The following is a 25,451-nucleotide window of genomic DNA, read 5'->3' as shown; positions in this document are numbered from 1 at the left end:
GGGTCTCTCCGTTGCAACGAATCAACACAGATTCGTTGCAACGGGTGTGGGTTTTTTTTTTAAACTTTCTTAAAGGGAAAGGGGCTGTTTGGGAGCATGCTAACGGCCGCCCATTGGCTGCTTGACAGCCAGAGGCGGGACGAGCTTGGCAATAGCGCTTCCTTTCTAGCAATTTTTACCGAGACCGGAAGCCTGTGGGAAACGATACAAAACGCAACTGGATTCCACTACAAAGGCAGGTATGCATAATGACGAATTCCACTATTTTAAATGGCAATTTTTCGTTCAGCAAACAATTTGCTACAAGGATCCCGGTGCAGAAAGCCCCTGAGTTTTCTGGGGATTATTTGCTGTGGGACAAGTGAGGGAGCAATTCGGGTCTGCACCTGACAAAGCGAATTTTGGTGCAGAAACGAATGAAAAAGCCAACCCTTTAAAATGCAACTCTGAATGATATTGCTAGTGCAGAAACCGTCTGTGACAGCTGCCAATCTGGAGGCTCAGAATGCTTGTCCTTTCATCTAGGGGCCTTGCACAGCAGGCCTCTAGCCATCAGAAATGGCCTTCTGCATGTTCAGAAGGCCATAGGCATGTGGGGACACATTTGGCATCTTTGAAATTATACCACTGTGCCATGGAAATGACTTCCTCTATCAACTCATCTGCCTGGGCGATGATTTCCATTTTAATAAAACAATAAGTTGAGATGATAAATAACTCTATCCAGTTGTAACAATACTTTTCACATAAGGATTCTCACTGAAAGAGTTCCTTGATCAGCCTCATGCGTACATGGAAGAAAGTGTCCCTGTATTCAGCGAGGTTTACACCCAAGTAAGCATACTTAAGAGTGCAGCTGTTTAGCCCAATCCCTTTATGGGCTTACTTGGGAGTAAATTCCACTGAGTTCAACTAGGCGTACTTGTGAAGAAAGCATGCTTAAAACTGCTGCTTAAGTGCGCTATAAACTAGATGCTGAACTTTACCAGGGGCTCAGCCATCCTTTCTATGGGTGACCTGTGAAGCAACCAAGGAAGATTCCTTAAAAGGCCAGCCACGCAGAGAGGCTGTGGCTCTTATCTCTCAGATTGGCCGCTGCTTTGGAGGTACTGTATTTATAGCTCATCCAGCAAATGAACTCTTGGTGTTCTAAAGGCTAAATACATAGTTTGGGTAATCCAATAAAGCCTTGCTTTGTCTCCTTAGTCCCTGACCGGAGCGCGCAGCAGTAGTCCGGCAAGGTAAGAGCAGAGTCCCCGGCCGACTTTTAATGCCAGAATAAAGGGGAGAGGGAATGGATTTTAGAGAATGTATTTCACTCCCTGTCCATGCACACAGCAACACGTCCCTACATTTTACTGTTTAGTTCTGCTGAAACTCCTTGAGCAGGAACCAGGAGATTAAGGGCTTCTGTTGGGTTAGTTGTTTAGATATTTGACCAAAGTGGCTTATACTTTTGCTGTGCCATTTGCCGACTAAATCAGGGGCCCAGAGGGCAGTTTTGGAGAGCCATCCTCAGCAGAGTTCTCAGTCCGTCGAAGCCCCTTCGGAGTCTGCTGAAGTTGGTGGGATTACAACAGTGCAATGCTGCTTGGGATTGCAAGGGCTGTTACTTTTTATTGAACTACCCTGTCAAAAGTGCTTTCCCCTTTTCATAGCCTAAAAAATGCCATTGTGTTGGGAAGAAGAAAGTATCACCCCTGGAAAGATCTAAATTGTATTATGGAATGTTGGAGCCCTAAAGTATACCTTTCAAGTTATTTTGGCTGCAATTGGCCCCCTTACTTGTGGATATGACCTGTTTGGGCATAGAGTGTCTCCTAAGCATATCTGCACAGAATGAGGCTATTTGTACTGGAAATGACAAGGTATTCTTTTTAAAGTTTGCTCCCCCCGCCCTTTTGACTCTGATTTTTAGAACCAGAGCAAAGGTAGCAACTTCTCTGAATCACTCTCGGGCTTCTTTTCTTGACCCTTCAGACTAAGGGCTTTAGAAGATTAGCCTGATTATATGTTTAAACAGTTCTGCTGTGCAAGTCATTGAAGGCAGAGGAAATAAAAGGCATGTATGTATAGCTCTTGTGAGTGGAGAGGAATACTTCATATCCGTTATGCAAAATAACATTAACAGCTGGGGAATACCCATTAGAAAGCGTCTATCCCACTGAAACGGGCTTTTAAATTGATCTCAAGGGAATTATATTTTTCAAGCAGAGTCTGCGAAAAAAATGCTTGCAGGGGAAAGCTAAATTGTGTAAATGAGGATTCTCACTGCTTTGTTTATGGCAATAAAAGTTTTGCACTCCTGGGGGGGGACAAGGATTTGTCCCAGTTTTATGCACCAAGATTAAAACTGATGCTTTTCAAAATGATTGCTATTATAGCGGCCCTGGATTTAAAAATTCACTGGAACTGTAGACTACCCACATCTCTTTGGGGGGGGGGACCCCCTCCCTTTCATCAGCCCTTTGTCTGAAAGCCTTGTAGGAGAGAAAACTGGTATGCCAGGCTGAATGGTTCTGGCCAAGCTCTCTTGCTGCTTGCTCAACGCACAAGGCTTTCTGTGTGCCTTATGGGAACCTGCTTCCTTCTCAAAGATCTTTAAGTGAAATGGATTGCTGTTAGGGTTCTGTTAGGCTTCTCCGTTGTGTGTTGAGTTCCTGTGCTATGGAACCTCCGTCCATCTGAACAGTCAGTTCATCACAGAGCACTGATGGTCAGCTGAGGGAAACCTGGCTGGACAAGTTTCATGGTCTGTGGACTTTGTAAAATGAGCATGAATGACTCCATGGGATCAGTCAGCTACATTTCTGGAAAACCTTAGGTCAGTACTTTATGCTCCAATTCCTGAGGGAAACTCTGGGTTTACCCCCAAAGTTTTCTGCAACAAATGTATACGATGTGAAACTAAAAGACGCGTCTCGGAAACTTGATGGAAACTCATTGATCAGACCTCCCTTTCCATATGTTGTACATTTTTCTACATGAAACGTTACTGTCTTGCAGCAACTGTGCTGACCTGCCCAAAAAGGATAGAGAATTGTCACACATGATACTTCAGCTATTGTTAGTCCTTTCTTGTGCTTTTTGGCCAAATGTGTGACATGGAAAGCAGGGGTGAGGAATTTGTTATTTCCAGCCCCAGAACCCAGTCTGGTGCATCTTTCCATCTTCCAGAATCCAAACAGCTGCTTTAGGTGCAGCAAAGAGCTTTTGATGTTTTTCTATTAATTTTGTTTAAGTTGCCTGTGTCGTTTCCCAAAGGCAATATTCCTTGCTTCAGGGGAAGAGTAGGACAACAGCCGACAGCCTAGCTGGTCTGGGTGAATATGGTGGCCTTTGCAAACTGTAAATGGTCTACAGCCCCTCCAGATTAGTTCGGGGGGGGGGAATCGAATGACCCAAGTGGAAGAAATGAGACCCTGGTTTCTCTGTGGAAAGGGAGCTTGAGTCTAGGGACTTTTACACATTCTCATTTTCCTCACTTCCTATTTCAATAGGGGGGGAGCTGTTCCATATGTACTTTGCTCCCTCTACTGGTCAATTTGATATCACACAGGCTTATGTTCGGCATAAAAATCTGCAGCCAAAAATTCCAGGGAAATAGACTGGACATAAATCTCTGTGATATCAAATTGACCACTAGGGGGAACAAAGCACATGCAGAACATAACCCCCTCTCCCTTTAAAAGCAGGAACTTACAAGCAAGGAAAATGGGAATGCAGGGAAACCCTAGAATTCAAAGGGCTACTCACTTATCGGCTCTGTTCTCCAATTAGAGTTCTACTTGCCCCCAAACTCCACTCCTGGGTTTGACTTGTTTCTAAATAAGCTCCTTTGTAAAAACCTTGAACAAGTTGTTTTTCCATTCTTTGAGTTCACACCTCTTGACAACTACCTTGAGGAGTAGCCTGTGAAGCAACAGAGCAACACAGTTTGAGTCTGGTGGCACTTTTAAGACCAACAAAGTTTAACTCTGGGTAAAAGCTTGCATGTGCCTGCACCTTGCTTCAGATCGATGAGGAAGGATAGGGTTAGCTATCTTTCTGTGGTTCTTCACCCCCTCAGCTCATTGACAGACAGAGCAGTATGTGGAGCAGTCATGCCTTCTTCAAATCAAACTATTCACTCTCCCATCTCTGGGTTTTCACTGGACTGGATCCAAAAGTAATGATTTATTGGGGGGTTCTACTTGTGCAAAGAGTTCTTAATCTTCTCTGTTCCCTTGGCCAAGAAAAGCTAGAATCAGCCCACATGCATGATTGGAAGTTCTTTCTGGGGGGCTGGATTTTGTACATTGATTTCCCCTCTAAATGAAAAAAATACCCCAATGCTTCTCTCTCCCTCTCCTCTGGAAGATAGTTAAAATACATCCCAAAGTGGAAAAAATGCTTGGGGGTTGCTGTACTTTGGGGGAAAGTGGAGTTTCCAAGGGTTCTTGAGCATGTGTGTGTTTATAGTTTGCTCTGCATTTGGCAGACCAGTAGAATGTGTGTGCAAGAGAGAAAGAGAACTTCCATGATAAACAATTTTTTAATGCAGACACTATTTCAAAGGAATGGTCATTTACTTGAAATATTGCTGCATTAATTTGAATAAACAGTTCTGACTGTGAGTCACAAAAGAATGCACTGGATTTTCAAAAACTGATTACAAATGGAAAGAAAAGCATCTGACAGAAAGAAAAAAAGTTAGAATTGGGCTCCTTGAGCGATATTGCAGTACAGAATAGTTTATCCTGTGGTACTGTTTAATGTGTAGAACAGTGTAAGACATATAGTTGTTTATAGGACTGTATTTTTTCTCCAGGACTGTCAGGCTCTTGACTTCCTTCTTTCTGAAAAACTATGTGTTTCCTTTAGTTTTATTCCCTGGTTCTTATGGTGTACATTTTGTATTATGCTGCGTTTCCACTGCTTTCCCACTGACTAAATGCCAGCAAAGCAGTTGTCGATATTCTGACACTGCAAATCTGAGACCTCATTTAAATACTAAATATCACATCACTGTAACAAATATTTTCAATTAAAACAGGAAAAGATGCATCACGAGCAAGGCCAGTGGCTAAAGCGTTAGTTCAGGTCACAACCTGAGTAATCACTGCCCTGGAGAATTTGTTTCTGGGGGGAAACCCCAGGTGTGCATAAAAACACAAAAAGTTTGAAAATAGAGAGTAAAAATATCTTGGAAAGTAACAGCAATGTCTGTGCATGCTCAGACGTCATGGGGGAAAAGAGGTTTGGATGGAATTACAGCTCATCTCCAGGTTTTAAAGATCAGATTCCCAGGGAGAAATGGCTGCTTTGGAGTGTGGACAGAACTGTTGTGCAGCCTCCCACACAGGTTGTTGTGAAGATGAAATACTTGAGGCCTGCTGCACAGTGTTGTCATGCAGATGAAGCGGGAGGTAAAAGAACCTCTGAAACAGCATCCAGTTTCATCTGCACAACAACCTTGCATGGTAGGTCTCAAGCGTTCAGAGAGTGGCAGAGAAGAGACATGCATGGTTTGGCTGTATCTGCCCTCAAGCAGGGAGGCTGGCCATAGAAGTATTTAAAGTGAGAGGGGGCTTTTCTGTGCCCCCCTGTCAGCCAGCAGTTAGGCAGGAGGGGAAAGCTTCCCCTCCCCACTCAAAAGGAAAGCATGCCCATGCCCACTGACTCCCCTGTGTTGCTCTCAGAAACGCATGCCTCCCCTTAGTCAGGGGCTGTTAGAGGCTCCCTTCGCAGAATGCTTGTATGTGTGTGTTGTGGAATCCTGAGCAAGAACAGCAATTGGTCCTGGGGGGGATGGGAGGTTCCACCAATAGAAGTCTTTGGAACCTTCAGCATGTTGTCAGAAGTATGAATCACATCTGAAACAGCTTGTGCTGTTAAAAATAAAAAGCTACGGGGTAGGGGGGTGGATAGCAGGTGGGGGTCTGTCTGATCTTTTGGCCAAAAGATCAGATAGGCACCACTTCCCCGGACTTTGTACCACTTGTGAGGCAGTACTCTCTCCAACATGGCCAGGGGCAATCTTGCAAGCCGCAGCCAGTTTGCCCCTGGCCACTGAACGGGCAAGATGTAAGTGGGCCTTGCCGGTCATGGGGGAGGGTGGGAGAGGGACATGCGGAGGGCCATTGCCAGGAGGGGGGAAAGGGGTGGCTTCCTTTCCCCCTTGGCCCAGGAAGCCCTCATGCTGCCTTGCTGCCAACAGGAGCCACAGGGGGGGCATCTAAATGCATCTAACTGTGAGGGAGGAGGGGAGCCATGGGTTTCCCTACTGTGTGCCTGCAAGGCTCCCCCCCCCCCCATTGCCCCACTAGCGCCCACTGCATTTCAGGCTGCAACAGGCTTTTTAGCTAGTTTTATGTATAAGATGCTTAGGGTTGCCTGGCAACTTTCAAAGAATCCTAGTTCCTACTGAAATACTTACACCCTGATCTGTGTTTACAACTATCCCTCCTCTTCCACCAGACCCACCCCATATCCTAGGGATTCTGAGACCATTTCCACATGAGGGATCGGAATGGGGGTGGGGGTGGGTAGTTTCAGTCTATGAGAGAACTGCTGTGCTTGATTGGTGGCTTGCTGTGATTGACAAGCCAAGGACTGGACAGAGAAGTTTTGCTTTCCCTTGCAGCCTTGTCATGAGGCAAAAAGCTGCGATGGGGCAGAGGGAAAACGCAGGAGGGGTCTCCCTGTGAAGAGGGCTGCAAAAGCGAGATTTACCATCTCACATTTGCAGGCAGGAAGCCACTTGTGTTTTACCCCTTTGTGCGGAAATTGTTTGAGAGCCTGTCCCATCTCTGGCACAGGGAGGACGTTTCTCGTTAAAGATGCAAAATCAGAGGAACAAACAGTAGCTGGATTTTTAAAAATTATTGTTTCTCCAAAGCATTAATATGCTTTACTCAGAGTTTGTTTTGGAATGGAGGTCAGCTTCAAAGGACCGTGCTTCATCTGATGTAGAGTCATTATGATTTTATTATTATTTTTTAAAAATGAAGAATCCTGTTGCAGCAATTTTGAGCACCCGTTGGCACCGTGGTGGTTGCATCACAGCTTTCTCTCGGGCACAGGTCTGTTCAAGATTACCCCAGCCACTTTTCTTACCCTTAAAGACAATAGGCAGCCCCTGCTGAGAAATGGCCCTGAAACTCCCTAACCTTTGGCCACCTTTGCTCAGCACAGTAGGTCAGTTTACAGCAGGCGACAGCAGGAGGACAAACATCTTCTCCCATAACTTCAGCAGAAGGCTGTGCGTAAACGTCTATGGTGATGCAATATTTGCATTCTTAGACCTTGTTCCTGCCAGAACAGTTTAGGTGCTTTATGGAATTAAAACCATTTTTTTTTAAAGGACACAGAGGAGTGAAAAATCTGGCTGGTTTGATTTACCTATATAAAAAATGAAAGGCTGGGCCGATGAAGCACATTGTAAGGCTTGCTGGGGGGAGAGGTAGGTGTGGAGAGAAGCCGCTGTCGAAGACCGTGTCGAGTGCCAGCTGCACTGAGCCTCAAAGAGTTAGTGTCTCTGGTGCTTTTGTCTCCTTATATGGTAAAATGATACACAGGGGTTTTCACTAGGCTGTGAAGGCAGACGCCTGTTTCCACACAACACAGACAGTTGAATGGGAATCCGGAGAGCTGCGTGCTTCGCCTTGAGGATTCCCCCACGCCCTGTGCATCCTCGGCTCCTCTTCCCCGTTTTGCTAATGGATGGGATGCCCCACGTCAACTCCAGAGAGCACCATTAACGGTGTGTAAGTAGACAAGCCTTTTTGTTACCCGGCAGCCAATAAGAATCCTTTGGAGGCTCTGCTGTAAATAACAAAGCAGATGATGCTCGGATAGGATGGGGCGTTAGGTGAGGCTTTGAAGGAATAAGATTTAAAAAAAAAAGGATAATAGCCTTTGTTGGGTGGGTTCAATGGCGTAACTGGGTTGGGTAAGAAGTTAAAGCAATAGAAGGTGGCCTTTTGTTTGGGCAAATGCGGTGTGCAGAACAGAGAGAAATAACAATGCTTTTGCATTCAGATGAAATGTTTCGTGGCTGAGCGATACGTGTCAGGAGGCATTGTCTCCACTGCCCCTGATATGGTTTCAGCAACCCAATACCATGCTGGATAAGCCCCTGAGAAGGGAGAGTTCAGGTTTTGGTTTCTTTGTGGATTCTTCCTGCTTCCTGGAGCAACAAAGGACCTCATTAATTTTTGCAGCACACACAGAACGGCCAGAAGAGAGGCATTGCTCCACAATATAATCCAGTGCAGAGTCTGCCTTATCGAAGCCTCTTGATTTCAAGGAGATTGAACTGGAGTAACTCTGCTTTGGATTGCACTCTCAAGCACATTTTTTATATCTCATTATAACCCATCTTAACACAATACACAGAGTTAAATATTTCTCTGTTGCTCTGCAATTAATGTTAGTATCTGTAATACTTATGCAGCTAAGAAATGATGTGCAAGTCAACCTCAGTGTTCATGGTACAATTTTAAGGCGGATTACTTTCTCCATCATTATTTTGGCCGTGATTTCTGAAATATAATGTCTTGGGTTACTACCTGTTCAGGTATCTTGAGGCTGCTAAAATAATTTTTTTATTTAGTCGACATAGAAAGTTTACTACATTTGTCATCTTGAAATGAGGGGCGGGGCACAGGAATGAAATTATATACATTTTAGACATTTCTGGAGAATACAAGTTTGCGAGGAACCCAAAGGGGTATTGATGAGTACTTTTTAACATAATTTTTAAACGTACGTCATATTTAGCCCCATTTTTCACTGTGAACCATGATCACAATTCAGCTACATCATGCCCTTGGATATGTGAGATATTATACCAGATACACAATCTCCCTATTAACATTGTGTTTATTTCTTCTGTCAACAGCCTTTCACTTTGTGAAGGACAAATTAAAAAGTTTATTTGTATTAAAAAAGCAAATGGAAGATGCATTTTCAAAGCCAGCAAGCAAAAAAAGGCATGTTTTAATGTTAGCAGGTCAAGATTGTGAACATTACAGTGCTAGAATGGGACCTGGGGCCGGAGGTGGTGTAGACTCAATGTACTGACATTGACAGCATCTTGGAGCATTTCTTATAAGTTGTTTATGCTGATGCCCCCTTCTAGCCTGCTCTGGGTTTTGCTTCCTTTAAAAAGGCATGCACATGTTCTGAATAGGTTGGGTTGCCAACCTACAGGTGGCACCTCAAGATCTCCTGCTTTTACAATTCATCTCCAGATGACCAACATCACTTCCCCTGGAGAAAATGGCTGCTCTGAAAAAGAAGAGTTGGTTCTTCTATGCCACTTTTCTCTACCTGAAGGAGTCTCAAAGCAGTTTATATTTACCCTCCCTTTCCTCTCCCCACAATAGACACCCTGTGAGGTGGGTGAGGCTGAGAGAGCCCTGGATATCACTACTCGGTCAGAACAGCTTTATCAGCGCCATGTGGAGCCCAAGGTCACCCAGCTGGCTGCATTACTTTACCCCTTTAGAAACACCCACAAGAGAGGCAGGGCAGCTTATATAATAGGAGATACTTTTCTTCCTGTCATGCACAGCTGACTGGTCCCATTCTACTGAAAGTGCACAGCTGGGCCATTCTGCAATGCATCCCACCCTGTGGCCCAAGTCTTCGCCTTCCTTAAGTGATGGAAGGCCCGATCCAGAAGAAAAGAGAAGTCTGTTTCTTGCTGGCTTCTCTGACCAAATGAGCTTGTCGGCAATTTCACCCATAACTCCTTCCCACAATATACGACCACAGTTTTGTTGGGCTTCAACTTGTCTTGTGGGCATAGCATGCTTGGCGCCTCCAAAATTGGAGGTGGGGGCATCCGTTGTGCTTGGACAGTAGAGATTCACAAGGTTGACCTTTCTTTGCCTGAGAACTTAGACAGATACTACCCATCAGAGAAGAAAATACAGAACTAGATGGTCTAATCAAGTAGAAAGCAACTTCAGACATTCTCCTTGTGAAGAGACTCTCCATACACCTTGCCACTATGCCACAACAACAACACCTGTCCCAAGGCTCGATGGGCAACCCTGTCTTTTTACCTGCTAGTGTCGCCTTCTGCAACAGGTGATTGTCAAACAAAGCCACAGTCAGTTGAAGCTGTATCCCACTGTTTGGAATGTATCGTTGGGTCCTGAAATGGAATTAATTTATTTATTGTCTGCCTTTCTCAGTGAGACAAAAGGTGGATTACATAATGTAAGGTGACTGCAGTCAATAGGATGAAATGTCTAATAAGCAAAGTAATAGGACTAGGATTGTAGAATGCTAAAGCAAGGCGTAAGTGAAATGATATGCTAACCAATGCAGAGAATAATAATATGTAAGTAGAAATACAATGCAGATAATACAACAGATAATAGATTCTAATATATGGTAATACAGGCCACAGTCTGATTCCTATCACTCCTATAACAATGCTCTCCTGCACAATTCTATTTTGTGTAGTTTGTGCAATTTCAGAAGTGTGATAGCCTTCTGCACCTTGTCACACAAATGAGGCATGATTCTCTTGGAATAGCAAATACACTTCACCTTCATGCTATATCTCAAAAAGCTTTTGCAGGTGATTGATGGTTGTTTATTTATGTTGAGGATTTACATAACACCTCCAACAGGTCCCTGGATAGGCAGCCTATAATTCCCCAAAGTAAATAAATAAGAGAGCCTTCACAACTTTGGAAGTAGGCATGAAGGTTGGGGTGTGTGTGTGTCTTCCATTCAAAGAATGAAAGCCATTAATCCACTGGGTGTGCTCAGACCCTTGGTGGCACCTCAAGTGGTTCTCAGCTTCCTGGCCAATGACTTCTTAGGACCACAGAACTTCATCTAACTAAAACAACCATATCTCTTTTTGATAACCAGTGACCAGAGTCGGTTACTGCAGGACATAAATAGAAAAGCCTCTCTTAGTTTCAAGCTAAGGGTACAATACGACCAAAACAAAACCCACCACAAGCAAAATCTCCCTGAGCTCCTTTCATGGCTTCTCACTTTCCCCTCAAGAATATATACAAGAACTATTGAATTCAGTGAAGGTTTTTGCTTTAGCCTGACTTACAGGGTCTGTGGGTTCTGATGATCTGACCTTTCTTTCTAGAAAATAACATTTTCAATAATTTTATCTGATACTTTCTTTTGTAATTTCTGGCAAAGCATGTCACGTTGATCACAAAATCCGTTGATCAATAAGAACGTATTGTAACAGTTTCAGTCAAGAAATATGGGGCGGTGAAAGTGTTCACATCTTCCATGCCGCGTGCATTTATCAAGGCATGTTTTTACAACTAACGACTGTAAAATATGACAAAGAACAGTATTGGTTGGTGGCCAACTGTGGCAAACCACAATGCCTGGAGCAGCTTTTGCTTCCTCTTCTAATGGGGGCTTCTTTTTCTAGCCAAGTGTAAAAGAAACTTCCACACAAATCATTATAGTAACAACACTGTGGTATTCATTTATCATATCTCTCATGTGCTGTGTGTGTGCGTGGGGGGGGAGGGGCTGTGATAGGGTTGCTAGCCTTGAGGTAGGGCCTGGAGACCTCCTGCAGTCACAACTAATTTAAGGTGACCAGATTGTCCCACTTTTGGAGGGACATCTGGGGTTACCTGGCAAATTGTACTTATGTTGAAATTTAAAAAATACATATATTACAATACTATTTTTGCATTCTATGAAACTTTTTGTTGCTCCATATAGACCAAATTTTTAATCAAGAACCCTCCTGGTCAACAGTGTCCCGCTTTACCAGTGTTAAAACCTGGTCACCTTAAACCAATTTCCTGATTACAGACCAGAGAAAATGGTGTAAGGTTTTACTCCAAATGAAGGGAGAGGAACTCAGCTCAAGTCCTTCAGGAAGGTGAGAGCTGGCAGAAACACACAGAAACCAAGCATTTGTAAACAAAACAAACCAAAAAAGATTTCATAAAAGATCTTTTTAAGGCTGCAACATACACAAGCAGCAAAATAACCAAATTCAGTGTGACCGAGCTTTAACAGGAATAAGCGACCCTAACTCGACTCAGGTCCCCCCTATTACTGGAGACCCTCACCTCCATGCCCATGGGTCCAGGGTTTCTCCAATGCAGTGTCCTCGTAGCTGGAACTGAGGCTCTCAAACAACAAAGTTCTGGGGCAGAGATAGCCCATACTCACTTTGATGTGCTGGCAAAAGGCAATTAAGATGAGTACAGGCCAGCTGTACTCAATCACACAGGTGTGAATGTTTTAGGCAATTGCTGTGTTTGGCCAATTCCAGCACACCTGCCAGCAAAACAACCCTCCTTTAAAGAAGTACTGCAGTGGGTTGCCATAGGCCCACAACCCCTGCAGTGCTGCAGAGATGAAAGGATGGCTCTCTGTCCTCACAAACGGCTGCCTTGGAGGGTGGGCTCTAGGCATTATAGCCCACTGAGGACCTTTGCCTCTAGATTTCCCAAGCACCCATTGGGCGTGGGACATCCTTTACCCCCAGCAGGCTCTTCCTGTCACTGCTCAGCTGGGCAGCAGGAGAAAAATAAAGGTGAAAATGGGAGACAACTCCAGTGAGACCAGAAGTGACACCAGTGTGTTGCTGGGGGATAGCTTCTGGGTAAAAACTCATGTGCCCTGCACTTCTGGGAGTTTCCTGCTGTTTGCAAGCTTTATACTGGCAATCCTACTTTCCAAACCTCCCCTGCCCCCCCCCCAAAAAAAAAAGCTCCAAGAATTTACCAACCTGTCAGTTGTAATTGCCCAGTTCCTGTCAGCTGAAATAAGGTTCTTGGAAAGCAGGGTTTGATAGATTACAAGGAAAAGATGGGCAATGAACCTCCGTAACCCTTTTCCAGTTGCTCTGTTTCCATTCCTTGACAGTAAGTGACAAGTCACCAAAGGCAGGGTATAAATTATGTAAGGAAATAAAGTATAAAGGTAAAGGTAGAGGCATCCCCCTGTGCAAGCACCGAGTCATGTCTGACCCTTGGGGTGATGCCCTCTAGCGTAGCGGTCCCCAACCTTCTTCTGGTCAGGGACCGCCCCCCCGGGGGTGGGGGAGAGCCAGCGGCCCAGCTGACGCAGTTGCTCATAAACGTGCATGCCCAATTGCTGCGCATGCGCATTTTGGCCACCAGGTGGCGCTAACACGCATGCACAGAGTTGTCGCGCATGCGCTTTGGCCACCAGGGAGCGCAAATGTGCATGCATGGCAATTCTACGCGTGCGCGTTTGCGTAGCTGGCACGGCAGGCGCGGCTGCTGGTGGCCCGGTATGATGGCCTTTGCAGCCCGGTACCGGGGGTTGGGGACCCCTGCTCTAGCGTTTTCTTGGCAGACTCAAGACTAGGTGGTTTGCCAGTGCCTTCTCCAGTCATTACCATTTTACCCCCAGCAAGCAGCTGGGTACTCATTTTACTGACCTCGGAAGGATGGAAGGCTGAGTCAACCTTGAGCTGGCTGCTGGGATTGAACTCCCAGCCTCATGGGCAGAGCTTCGGACTGCATGTCTGCTGCCTTACCATCCTGCGCCACACTTCAGCAAAAGCCTCTCTGCGAATGTCAATGGAATGAATTGTACTTAACTCCTAGGGATGCCATCCCCCAGGCAGTGGCTGGAGATCTCCCACTATTGTAGCTGAGCGGAGATCAGCACCTGGAGAAAATGGTCACCCTGGAAGGTGGACTTTATGGTCTTATACCACATTCAAATCCTCATATTTTCTTTATCCTGTATAAATCTGTCCTCAGCTGGAAACCATGTGCTCAGATAGACAGGAAAGGGAATGATTAATACACAAAAGTATTCATCAAGGAAGTAGAGCATTTCTCTCCACTGCTAGTTTGAGCAGGGCCATGCCAAAATTATCAGACAATGTTGATCTATGAATCAACTCCCATTTTCTCCTGATTTGTCCCAATTCATAATTAGGGTTGAGGGGGAAATCTCAAATTCTCCTCATTGTACAAGGGTCATAGAAGATGATGCCATGGTGGCCTTTTATGACAAGGGAACACCCTCAAATTCCCTCATTCATTTAAACTCTTTGCAGAGGAAGCATTAACAGAGCCTTGTTTCTAAGAAAGACAACCACATGAAGAATATCCAGGAATAATTTGGAAGTACCCAGGGCATTCTGGAAGGCAATAACAAGGGATATGCCAGGTTCCAGTGACCCACACTCAGTTACTGTTCCTAGCTACTTCCCCACAATCCCCAGATGTCCTCCAACCCTAGCAATGACTCTTGAAATGTGTAAACAGAAGGATGAATTGCCTGTGAGACTGGGTTTTTTTTTTTGGGGGGGGGGGAGACAGAAAAACATTGTAAGATCGAGCAGGGATTTGAAATCAAGTTCCCCAAAGCTCTAGTCAACCCTTCTAATCACAGTATCATACTATCCAGATGAATACTGCCGACTACCTTCTATAGGTAATAACCATCATTTGTCCAAGTATCTTTTTTTCTTTCTTGCTTGTATGATCTCAGCTTGTGGGTTCTTGCAATCAATCTTGCAATAATTCAAGGGGAATAGCACATTTTTACTTTATGCTTAACATCAGACCATGCAACAAAAACATAGAACTTAGTAGCTCAAGTGAACAACGGTCTTTTAAAGTATGTCAATACAATTAATGTTTCCCTCCTTCGCAGCTGAATGCTCTGTGTACCCACTTAGAAGGTGAGGGTCCCTACTGAACTCCCAGTTAATAACACAGCCCTGAAACAATAATTCTAAAACTTGCAATTTAGAACAAAAGTCTCCTTTCCTTACCAGTTTTCTTCCATAAATCACAGTTACCTAAAACAAAGTGTTAAGAGCCTATCTAAGGTGACCAGATTGTCCCACTTTTGGAGGGACATCTGGGGGCACCTGGCAAATTGTACTTTTGTTGAAATTAAAAAAAAAAAAACATATTACAATATTATTTTTGCATTCTATGCATTCTATGGTGAGCCTCTTGTGGCGCAGAGTGGTAAGGCAGCGATATGCTGTCTGAATCTGTCTGCCCATGAGGCTGGGAGTTCAATCCCAGCAGCCGGCTCAAGGTTGACTCAGCCTTCCATCCTTCCGAGGTCGGTAAAATGAGGACCCAGCTTGCTGGGGGGTAAACGGTAATGACTGGGGAAGGCACTGGCAAACCACCCCGTATTGAGTCTGCCATGAAAACGCTAGAGGGCGTCACCCCAAGGGTCAGACATGACTCGGTGCTTGCACAGGGGATACCTTTACCTTTACCTTTACCTTTATGCATTCTATGAAAATATTTGTTGCTCCATGTAGATCAAATTTTTAATCAAGAAACCCGCTGGTCAATGGTGTCCCGCTTTACCCTTGTTAAAATCTGGTCACCTCAAGCTTCCCCCTTCTGCATCCAGAGGCTTAACCCCTTCCTGGCTCATTCCATTCCTTGCTAGAGGTTATATTTGCATGGATTTGTAGCTTTTAATGGAAAAAGATCCTGGGATTCTCAAGAGAGATACCTGAAATTCAGAGAAGTGTTTGTGCCAGGTACTTGTAGGCAGAAGGACCTACTACTTTCCTGCTAGTTCTGTTTGCTAGATTGCAGCAAACAGAGACGTAAATCTTTAGATTTCTGCCTTTGAAAAGATAATAAAAATGCATACTGCCTGTGTGGATTTATATCAACAGGAATTCTAGATACAAATTTCATATATCTTTCATAAACAAATGGATCATAAAAGCTGCATGGATGCACAAACTGAAGTCTCATGCATGCTTTCCAATGCACATCCCTAAAACCATTGGAGGAAAGCTCCATTCTTCTATAGAACAGAGTGCCAGCAGAATATCATGAGCTACAAGCAGTCACAAAGACAAGAAAAATGGAAAATTAAGCAAGAATCGTTGGCAATCGCTGTGGTGGCTGGAGATCAACTGCTTTTCAGGTGACAGAAAGGGAACAAAATGGCTGCTTTGGAAGATGGACTCTGGCACTATATGAGTCCCTCCTCAAGCCTGTCCATCCTTCACTCCCAACATCTCCAGATACAGAGCCAGTAATCTGAGCGGTCTATTAGCAAGCACCACTCCACTTGTCTCCTTCAGTAACAAGTGCCAAGACTGGGATTTGAAAGCTTCATAGAGGGCGTGGCATGCAACTGAGGCTCTGAGAACACCTGATTCCCTGTACAATAAGGGCCCATTCTGCACACATAGGATAATGCACTTTCAATGTGCTTTGACAGCTGGAAATTCCTGTGTAGGGCCCATTATACATGAAGGGGAAGGTCCACAATCGGGGTCGAATGGTGGCGGCTAAAATCACCAATTATGCACACTGCAGGCGGCAACCGGGTGCAAAGTCAATGTATGCCGCCGAAAAAGCCGCGTTAGCGAGATGCGGAAGTGGAGCTTTCCGGGACCAGGATGCAACCAGAAGCGGCTCTGGAGTAGCTGCGTGCATAATCAGATACTCTGGGTTTTGCTGTCATTGTGTTCCGTCCCGTGCGTAAGCAGTTTGCTTCGCTTCTTCCTCCTCCACGTTCTCCATGCCGCTGTTTCAGCGGCCGTGCATAATAGGCCCAGAACAGGAAAATGTACTTCTCACTATTTCATGTTTTAGTCCTTTATCTGATAAACCTGTCTGTACATGAAAAACTAATTGGCAGGAGACAAGAGTGCTGGCCTAACTTCATCCCTAAGCATGCTATTACTTAGTGTAAGGAGATCATGACATGGGAGATCACTGATTTCCTTCATTTATACCCTGCCTTGCTCCCCAATGGGACCCAAAGCAGCTTACATTGTTATCCTTGCTTCTGCTTTATCCTCACACACAACAACCTCATGAGGTAGGCTAAGTTGTGTATAAAAACATTAGTACTCGACCAATAGCATGCTCAGGCAAAAAACCACCCTGTCAATTTCTCTCCTGATCGTGTAACCTGAAGCTGCTTGCTTTCTTGTTGTTAACAGCCCAGCAGAGGCCTAGATGTCAAAATGACAGAACGCTTTGACTGCCACTACTGCAAAGAGTCCCTCTTTGGCAAGAAATACATCTTGCGGGAGGAGAGTCCCTACTGCATCAAATGCTACGAGAGCCTGTACTCCAACACCTGTGAGGAATGTAAAAAGCCTATTGGCTGTGATTGTAAGGTACCCTGCTCTGCTTCCTGCTTTTTTGCACTGACTGTTACACTTTTTCCAAGCTGGAGGAATTTAAAAGTGAGATTGGGGATATGGTCATGGGCACTGTTTAAATGCAGATGAGTGTGCTGTGTGTGGACTATGCCATTTTAATTGGCCCAGATACCAGCACAATACACATCTGGTTTGTTGTTTTCTCCTGGGTCTCTGAAGAAGACTGCTATCAGCCTGTGGATGAGTGTGCATGCAAATACATACATGCAAAAATATTTTCCTAACCTTTCAGGTGGGAGAAAAACCCTTGCAATCTTTTGGCCTATAAAATGTATCACCTACTTTTGTCAGTCCTTCTAGACACTCTTGCTTAACAGAAACACTGAAAGATCAGATAACAACTTTACTCCCCCAATCCATCAATGCAAGTTGAAAAGTTCAGTTGATTAATTCCTCACTGCATGCCTGGGGATCTGCTGAAGCTTGGCCAGGCTTAGAGGTTCTTGAATGTCAACACATACAAAGTGCCCAAGGGATTAGGTAAAGGGGAAAAAAGGTCAAAAATTAACCTGGGGAAAATATTGCTGCCTTATTTCTGCTGGGCAGCTCAAGGAGCCTTTGCACATGTGCTTCTGGGATGTATTATGGGTGCCACAGGACCATCTCCCAAAACAGCCCCCTTGTATTTATTTACTTCTGTTATATCCTACCCGTCTTCCCAGTGGGGATGCAAAGCAGCTTACATCATCTCCCTCTCCTCCTGTTTATCGTCACAACAACCCTGTGAGGTAGGTCACCCTGAGAGTGTGTGACTGGCCCAAGATCACCCAACAAACTTCAATAGCAGAGAGGGTTTCGAACCTGGATCTTGACTTAGATCCTAGTGGGATCTAGTTCAACACTACACCTTACCCGACCCTAGAACTAGTCAAGATAGTACCCTGTAAAGGAAAGTTGTTAAATGTTCTTCACAAAAGGATGTATCCAAATTATCCTTTTGACCATAAGGCAAAGTCTGTTCTAGATTCCTTAATTGGTATAGAAAAAAGTTTGTTTGAGCTGGATCCAAAGTTCTGTGCATTTTCTTCCAAAGGCTCCTCAATTCTGAGCAGAAGACATAGGGTGGGAAAAATTACTTTGCCTACTAGAAGGTTGTTCGGTTTTTTTTTTTGTAGGGGGGTTTAAGGTATATATGCTTCTGCAGACTCCTCCCATTCAAGGAAGTTCAGGCCCAATTCAATGGTATTAACTGACATAACTATTAACCAAATAACTTTTAAAATCAATAATTTGAAAAAACTCTTCAGGAATTAATAATATTTCCATTGCACTTTTAGCACTTCAGACACAGATATTTTTTTTTTTACAGAAAAACGTTTACCTGATACACAATTAAAAAGAACATGGAAAGCCGAGCAACCTTCTAATAGGCAAAGTAAGAACCATAGAGTTTCCAGCAGTTCCTAGACAGAAATGATCTTCCTTCTGCAGGAAAACTATAAGTGACCCCAGTCACTATGTGGCTTTACTATAGAGTTTCTGGAGATTCCTAGAGAGATGATGATGTCACTTCTGGGTTTTTCCTGGAAGTGACATGATGTCATCATTGGCTGTTCTCCTCCATGTCTTTCCCCCAAGTATTCCACTGGTTGCAAGATTGGGCCTGACAATCCTAGTTGGAGGCTAGGACACTTGTGTTAATGTGATGCTTCTCTTGACAAAGGTTTGTTCACAAATACAATTGTATGAGTTAGAATTAGAATTTCCACTCAGCTGTTCAAATCATTCTAGGCTGCCATGACATGTGCCCAGGGCCAGGGGGGGGGGAGGCAGAAGGAGGAGGTTTAAGACACGAGGAGGTGTGCAGACTCTGCCCCACCGCCCAGGGCGAAGAAACCACGAGATGCTCTGGAAGGGGAGGAATGGAAGTGGCCTGCTCCCTTGTTTGTGGTTGAGTTCATTAAGGCAAGGAGCAAGAAGGGAATCCCTGCTCAAATGGTTCTGCAGATCATTCATATCCCTGCTCTTCTGTATAGGGCTGTATTTACATCGATTATACTCAAGTGCAAGATTTAACATTCTATCTGCTCCAAAGAATCTTTAGAAGAGGATGATTTTAAGACCACGGTGTCAGCTTACTTAAGAGAGCTCTCCAAAAATCTATCTGATCCATATATATGGAACGGTTTTTGAAAGAAAGCCTGGATTGCTACTCTAAACTGAGGGACAAAGTTAAGATTTATTTTTGCACTATGCTACATTAACTTTGTAGCTCATGAAAAGCCAATATACATTTTTGCCATTGATTGCTGACCTACTACAGTTATCATTCAGTATAATTTTAACTAAATTGAATTTTTGGTCACTATTACTACCGACTGCTTTTGTATTACTGGGCTGATGAAATATTGGGGGCCTTGGTTTTGGTGACAACTTAATGCTTCACCCAATAAATAATAAGCATTTATATATCACATTTCCAGTATTCATCTGCTTTCATCTACATTTTCTTAGTAAGGCCTTCCAAGCGTTCAGGAAATTCGCTAAGCATGCTTTGTGGTTTGGAATTTCTACAGGATCTGTCCTACAAGGACCGACACTGGCATGAAACCTGTTTCCACTGTTTCCAGTGCAAGAACTCACTAGTGGACAAGCCTTTCGCTGCTAAAGAAGAACATCTACTCTGTACCGAATGCTACTCCAATGAGTACTCTTCCAAGTGTAGTGAGTGCAAGAAGACCATCATGCCAGGTTAGGACTTGAATGTTTTGGGGTCAAAGGGAAAATGTCAGGTAACCTCCATCAAAGCTTTCAGGAACCAGTGGAAGGCACTTCTAGGATTCTGTACCCTCTGGCATTCCACAGAAGAACAAGGGCACGTGTCCAAGTCATACATCAAGGATTATTGATCAAACTCCTCTCCCAAATCCATACCGTTGAAGACTTTACTGTGCTATATTCTTGTATATAAGGTGCCTTTCCAGAGACCTACTCAAGGCAATGTCTACTATATTCTTATATTCCTAGGAACCTCAAGGGATAACACTAAGTATTCAACTCTAGTACAAAAATGTAAGCATGGCAAACCCCAAAGGCAAACAAATAGGTACCCAATAAAACAGTGACTTACAAAATGGTTTGCTGTGACTTGCTGAAATAGAACTCACTTGAGGCAGGCAGTATTCTCCATAGTATTTTAATATTAAAGGCTTTTTTTATTACGGAATATTTGTATACTATTAGAAGAAGTGGCCAAAGTTTGAATACACCATTAGGCGTTGTAAGAAGCAAAACCTCCCCACCACAACACACACCACCAGTTAACTCATCATCCTGTCACTGTTTCCTCCTTATGGGGACTGGGAAGCTTCATAAATCATGAATAAGGAACAAGGAACTTCAGCCTCCTAATAAAGGGGCCAATTCTGCAGTGCTAAAACTGATGGTGAATAGCATCGATTCATTCAGGTTTTCCTGTCCCCAAGCTCTCTCTTGACATCCTGAATCCTGGCTTCAAAGCAATGGGCCAATTAAATGTGCTTTGATCTTTGTTATTGGAGAGGATGAAATAGCTTGGAGATGTTACTGTTTTTACTGGCAGATTCTTAAGCGCAGGGCTGCCCTTTTTTAAAAAATATTTTAGGTCAGGAAGTTATTGTGCAACAGCTGGTGATCCCCGGTAAGAAAAGAAAAGCATTTTGAATTGGCTTTCATCTCAATTATCTTCAGATTAATTTGTATGCTTGATGAGCAGTGACATTTAAATTTGAAGGGATTTAGTTACATTGCAGGAAAATATAAACCACACGATGCAAGAGTATGCAAAGCATATGGCCCCCAACCGGTCACTGTTCTGCCAGTGATACAAGGGCTTTGATTCTCCCATCCCACCGTGCCCCACAATCCCCAGCTGTACAAAGATATCACATTAAAGTGATCACAGAGACCTGATTCAGGCCTTAAATAAAACTGTACACCCTGAAGAGCATAAACAAAACTAAGCCCTGAATGAAAACTTGTGCTAGAGGAACAGGCAGTAGAACTCATCCTGAGACACTGGAGATCCACTGCCAATCTGACTAGACAGTATTAATATTAATACTAGACAAGATTTAACACAAGGCACCTTCATTGTGTGTGCGTAGGAGCTGGGCAGGCTCTAACTGTTATTGTAAAGATGTAATAACCAGCTGACAATAGGAACATTTCTCTTCACTTCTCTCAGAGACACTGTTTTCTTTTTTCATAGGTTGAACAGGTCTTGCTATAAATAAAAATCCCCAAGGGCATGATGTGGATGCAGCATTAAGAGTGCAATCCTATGCAATTACTCTAAGTCTGTCGAAATCCATGGAAAGCCATGCATTCAAGCTGTAGAAATTCTACACGGATTGCACGGCATTGACTTGTCCAGAGCTGTGCAAAGAATATAATAATTTACACTTTACCAGAATGATTGCACAGGGATTTAGGCAAGAGAAATCAGTTCTCCTGGGGGGGAAAGGCCACTTTGGAATATAGACACTGGCAGGGGTGGCCAAGCTGCGGCTCTCCAGATGTCTATGGACTACAATTCCCATGAGCCAACATGCTAGTAGGGGCTTGTGGGAATTGTTGTTCATGGGCATCTGGAGGGCTGCAATTTGGCCACCCCTGCTCTATGGTATTGTACCTCACTGAAGTCCCTCCCCTCCCTAAATCAACTCTCCTTAGACTCTACCCCTAAAATCTCCATCAATTCCCCAACCTGGAGCAGATAAACCTAAATAGAGAGTCTTGTCATGCAGAAGCCTCAAATGCTGCCAGAGAAATCCTGATGTGATAATAAGAAAGGAATTTCAGCACTTAAGGGCCCATTTGGCAAAGCCACCAATCCTGATATCACTGCTTAGTCAGAACAGCTTTATCAGTGCCGTGGCGAGCCCTAGGTCATCCAGCTGGATGCATGTGGGGGAGTACAGAATCGAACCCAACTTGCCAGATTAGAAGTCCGCACTCCTAACCACTACACCAAACTGGCTCTCATGAGCGATGTATGGTTTCATTATATCAATGATCTCAACCCAAACATGTTAACTGCCCAGGTTCTCATTACATATTAACAGAACACCTTGAACAGAGCACCCCCTAGAGCAGGGATAGTCAACCTGTGATCCTCCAGATGTTCATGGAGTGCAATTCCCATGAGAATTGTAATCCATGAACATCTGGAGGACCACAGGTCGACTACCCCTGCCCTAGAACACCTTGAAAAATAAGCTAAGTCATATTAGAATGCCACTTAAGTTCAAAGGAAGAAGGGTGGAATTTTATTGTGGTCTTCTCTTAGGAACTCGCAAGATGGAATATAAAGGAAATAGCTGGCATGAGACCTGTTTCATCTGCCATCGATGCCAACAGCCAATAGGGACAAAGAGTTTCATTCCCAAGGACAATCAGAATTTCTGTGTGCCGTGCTACGAGAAGCAGTTTGCCATGCAATGTGTCCAGTGCAAGAAGGTATTACTTATCCATTACTTTCTGCCAGGCTACCTTTTAAACACAGCCTTGCAATGAAATATGGCAGCCGAAGGTCAAAACTCCCAAATATGCAAAACTGATGAAATGCTGAACTCTATCAAAATTGCAAATATTGCACATTTCAGCTAGTTGCATTCAAGTAATCTTGTAATCTATAGGTAATAGAAGCCACCAGCCAAAGAGATCCTTAATCTGCAAAGCCAGGGTGGGAATGATAAAGGGAAGAATATGGCCTCGGGAATGGTTAAATGGGGTTGTAACAAGAGAGCTCAGTTTGGAATAATGGTAGGTTACCATTTAAGGAAGGGAAAGCCCCCACCATCTAAATTTCAGGCATGGAATTATTCTTCAGATCCTGTCTCTTTCTGTTTTTGAGGGGACAGGAAAAGCAAGCCAATATGACTCTTTCCCCATATGACTCTTCCTCTTCTCATTTTTCCTTCCCAACAACTCTGAGGCTGGTTAGCCTGAGGAAGGGGGTTACTGTCCCAGGATCACCCCAGAGCAGGGTTTCGATTGTGAATCTGTCTAGTCCTCATCATTGTAATCCCTGCACCACAACCATTCAGTAAAAGCGCTCGGTAATTTTTTAAAGCCCTATAATATCTTTTATGAAGACAATCAAAATGCCACAAGAGTGTACAAGCTTTGCGTAGCGTTTATGTGACTTTTGGCTGGTTCTAATAAAAAATACCACTTTGCGTTTGGGTTTTGCTTTAGACCGGTAGCTTCCGGCAGCCTGCCCTCAGTAAGCGAGACTTTCAACAGTGTGTTCAAGAACAGGCCTTTGGAGCTTGCTGGGCATTTGCTGACAATCTGAAGTGGCGTTTCTGTGAGCAAATTTGCCTACGCATGTAAATCATTGTTGAAAGAGCTTATTTCCCCCCACAGCGCTATAAGCAAAGAAAGGCAGGGTATAAATGATGTAAATTATCTGAGATGTGCAATAAAAATAGGAATTGTGGAAGAGACTAAAAGGAAACTATCTGGACTGTTTCTGTTCTGTTTTATGTGAACCACCCTGAGCCTTCGGGGAGGGGGGGGTATACAAATATAATAAATGAAAATACATTTCCCACCTGAATATCATTTGTTTGCTGCTTGTTCCCCCCAAAATTGCAAAGTGAAAGCATGTGGGGGGATTCTGAACCAACCAGCAGTCCTTCCTTAGACCGGTCTTTTCTTCTACTGCTACTTTAACAGCCCATCACTACAGGAGGAATTACTTACCGGGAGCAGCCATGGCACAAGGAGTGTTTTGTGTGTACTGGATGCAAGAAACAGCTGTCAGGGCAACGCTTCACTTCCCGGGACGAGTTTGCCTATTGCCTGAACTGCTTCTGCAGCCTCTATGCAAAGAAGTGCGCAGGGTGCACCAATCCAATAAGTGGTAAGTATCTCACTGCCATTCAGTTTGGAAAGAGACAGTCAACCCATCTGCCTGCCTGTCCAAAGAAAAAAAGAAATAGCGATTGAAAAGGTGCTCCTGCAGGCCAGGGAGTTCGGAAACAGCAGGATAAAAAGTGGAAGCAACAACCAAGGAAAATTGGGGAGAAATTGTCCCTGGCTCTACTGTTTTTCACCTTTTGCTCTTTCACAGATGAGCTCATGGAAGGCAGGATCCTCTGATGCCGTTCCATCGGAACACAGCAGCTTCTGGGGCAAATCAGCTTGTGTGTGTGTGTGTGGTGGAGGAGGCAATTTTTGCCAGTCCCTCTGGTGTCTTCTCCTTTACCATACACATGGCTCCTTCACGTCCCCTGATCTCTCCACAGCTGCTTCGTAATGCCTCTTTTGCTTTTGCATTGCAGGACTTGGAGGAACCAAGTACATCTCCTTTGAGGAACGCCAGTGGCACAACGATTGCTTCAACTGCAAGAAGTGCTCCCTGTCCTTAGTCGGCCGCGGCTTCCTCACAGAGAGGGATGATATTCTGTGCCCAGAGTGCGGAAAAGATATTTAAGACTTCGAGGAGGAATACAAATAAGCTCTGTGTGTTTTCTCAAATAAGTATTGACAGTGTGTATGAACTCTGACCAGAAATGAGAAATGTAGTGTCTTGTTTTTCAATATCATATACTCTTCACCAGGGGGAGTCAAACTGCAGCCCTCCAGATGTCCATGGACTACCATTCCCATGAGCCCCTGCCAGCAAATGCTGGCAGGGGCTCATAGGAATGGTAGTCCATGGACATCTGGAGGGCTGCAATTTGACTACCCCTGTTCTTCACAGTTATTTCCTAGCTGAGGAAAATGCACTGGAGGAGAAAGTGGGAGGAGCCTCAGGTGACTGACATCCAGTTTAACTGACAAATCAGGATCAGTCAAAACACCAAGTTGTGTTCAAATATTACTAAAATAAGTTCCTCTTTTCAGATGTTTTCATCCCATGTATGAATCTCGAAGAAGGGGTATTGGGAAGGATTACAAGAACTGCTGTTTAGTGTTAATAGATTGAAGGCCAATATTTATGATGTGTGAGTTGGCAAACATGTATGTGATTCTATGTTTGGTATGTAGAGGATATCATTAATAGGAAGATTTGTGCTTCGCCTTAAAATAAGGAACGAAAGCTGCAATTCTATGTATATGAACTGCGGAGTAGGCCCATTAAACCTAGGGGGCCTTACTCCCAAGTAAATGTACACAGGCCAGGCTTAAACAGTGTACATAATGGATTATTGCACATAACACAAGATTGTTGCACAAGGTGCTCTGTCAGCATCTCGTTCTGGGGTTTTGATTTTCTTTGCACCTTGTATTTTATGAGGTAATAAATTTCTGACACAAGCATGTAGCATTTTAGTCATCATTTAGCATCTTAAAAATTTTA

General features: G+C 44.0%; 1 protein-coding gene and 1 long non-coding RNA gene across 6 annotated transcripts in view; one reads left to right on the top strand and one right to left on the bottom strand.

The window, feature by feature from the left end:
- LOC143840281 (uncharacterized) overlaps window positions 1-12,261 on the bottom strand; it is a 68,558-nt gene extending 56,297 nt beyond the window's left edge. The window contains exons 1-2 of the long non-coding RNA XR_013232103.1: window positions 12,072-12,261; window positions 10,056-10,147 (exon numbers count right to left, since the gene is read on the bottom strand). This is a non-coding gene — a long non-coding RNA (uncharacterized LOC143840281). The remainder of the gene's footprint in view (window positions 1-10,055; window positions 10,148-12,071) is intronic.
- Window positions 1,102-25,408, top strand: FHL2 (four and a half LIM domains 2). 5 transcript variants are annotated; one of them, XM_077343593.1, is made up of 6 exons: window positions 1,102-1,241; window positions 16,934-17,113; window positions 19,675-19,849; window positions 22,428-22,597; window positions 23,822-24,008; window positions 24,430-25,408. In XM_077343593.1, the coding sequence occupies exons 2-6, from the start codon at window positions 16,958-16,960 to the stop codon at window positions 24,579-24,581; spliced, it is 840 nt and encodes a 279-aa protein (XP_077199708.1). In that variant the 5' UTR covers window positions 1,102-1,241; window positions 16,934-16,957; the 3' UTR covers window positions 24,582-25,408. The 5 variants fall into 5 exon arrangements, with proteins under 5 accessions (XP_077199708.1, XP_077199712.1, XP_077199709.1 ...); XM_077343594.1 differs by lacking the exon at window positions 1,102-1,241 and adding an exon at window positions 7,578-7,744; XM_077343595.1 differs by lacking the exon at window positions 1,102-1,241 and adding an exon at window positions 7,605-7,748.
- Window positions 25,409-25,451: the final 43 nt, after the last annotated feature.

Source organism: Paroedura picta, chromosome 6, assembly GCF_049243985.1.
Source record: "Paroedura picta isolate Pp20150507F chromosome 6, Ppicta_v3.0, whole genome shotgun sequence".
Lineage (NCBI taxonomy): Eukaryota > Metazoa > Chordata > Lepidosauria > Squamata > Gekkonidae > Paroedura > Paroedura picta.
This window is presented reverse-complemented; position numbering and strand designations above follow the sequence as displayed.

What these genes read in the sequence shown, in the direction of transcription:
- FHL2 (XM_077343593.1), top strand. Translation starts at nt 16,958, where the DNA reads ATGACAGAACGCTTTGACTGCCACTACTGCAAAGAGTCCCTCTTTGGC. An exon ending in CTATTGGCTGTGATTGTAAG is followed by an intron (nt 17,114 to 19,674) that starts GTACCCTGCTCT and finishes GAATTTCTACAG; the next exon opens with GATCTGTCCTACAAGGACCG. An exon ending in GTGCACCAATCCAATAAGTG is followed by an intron (nt 24,009 to 24,429) that starts GTAAGTATCTCA and finishes TTTGCATTGCAG; the next exon opens with GACTTGGAGGAACCAAGTAC.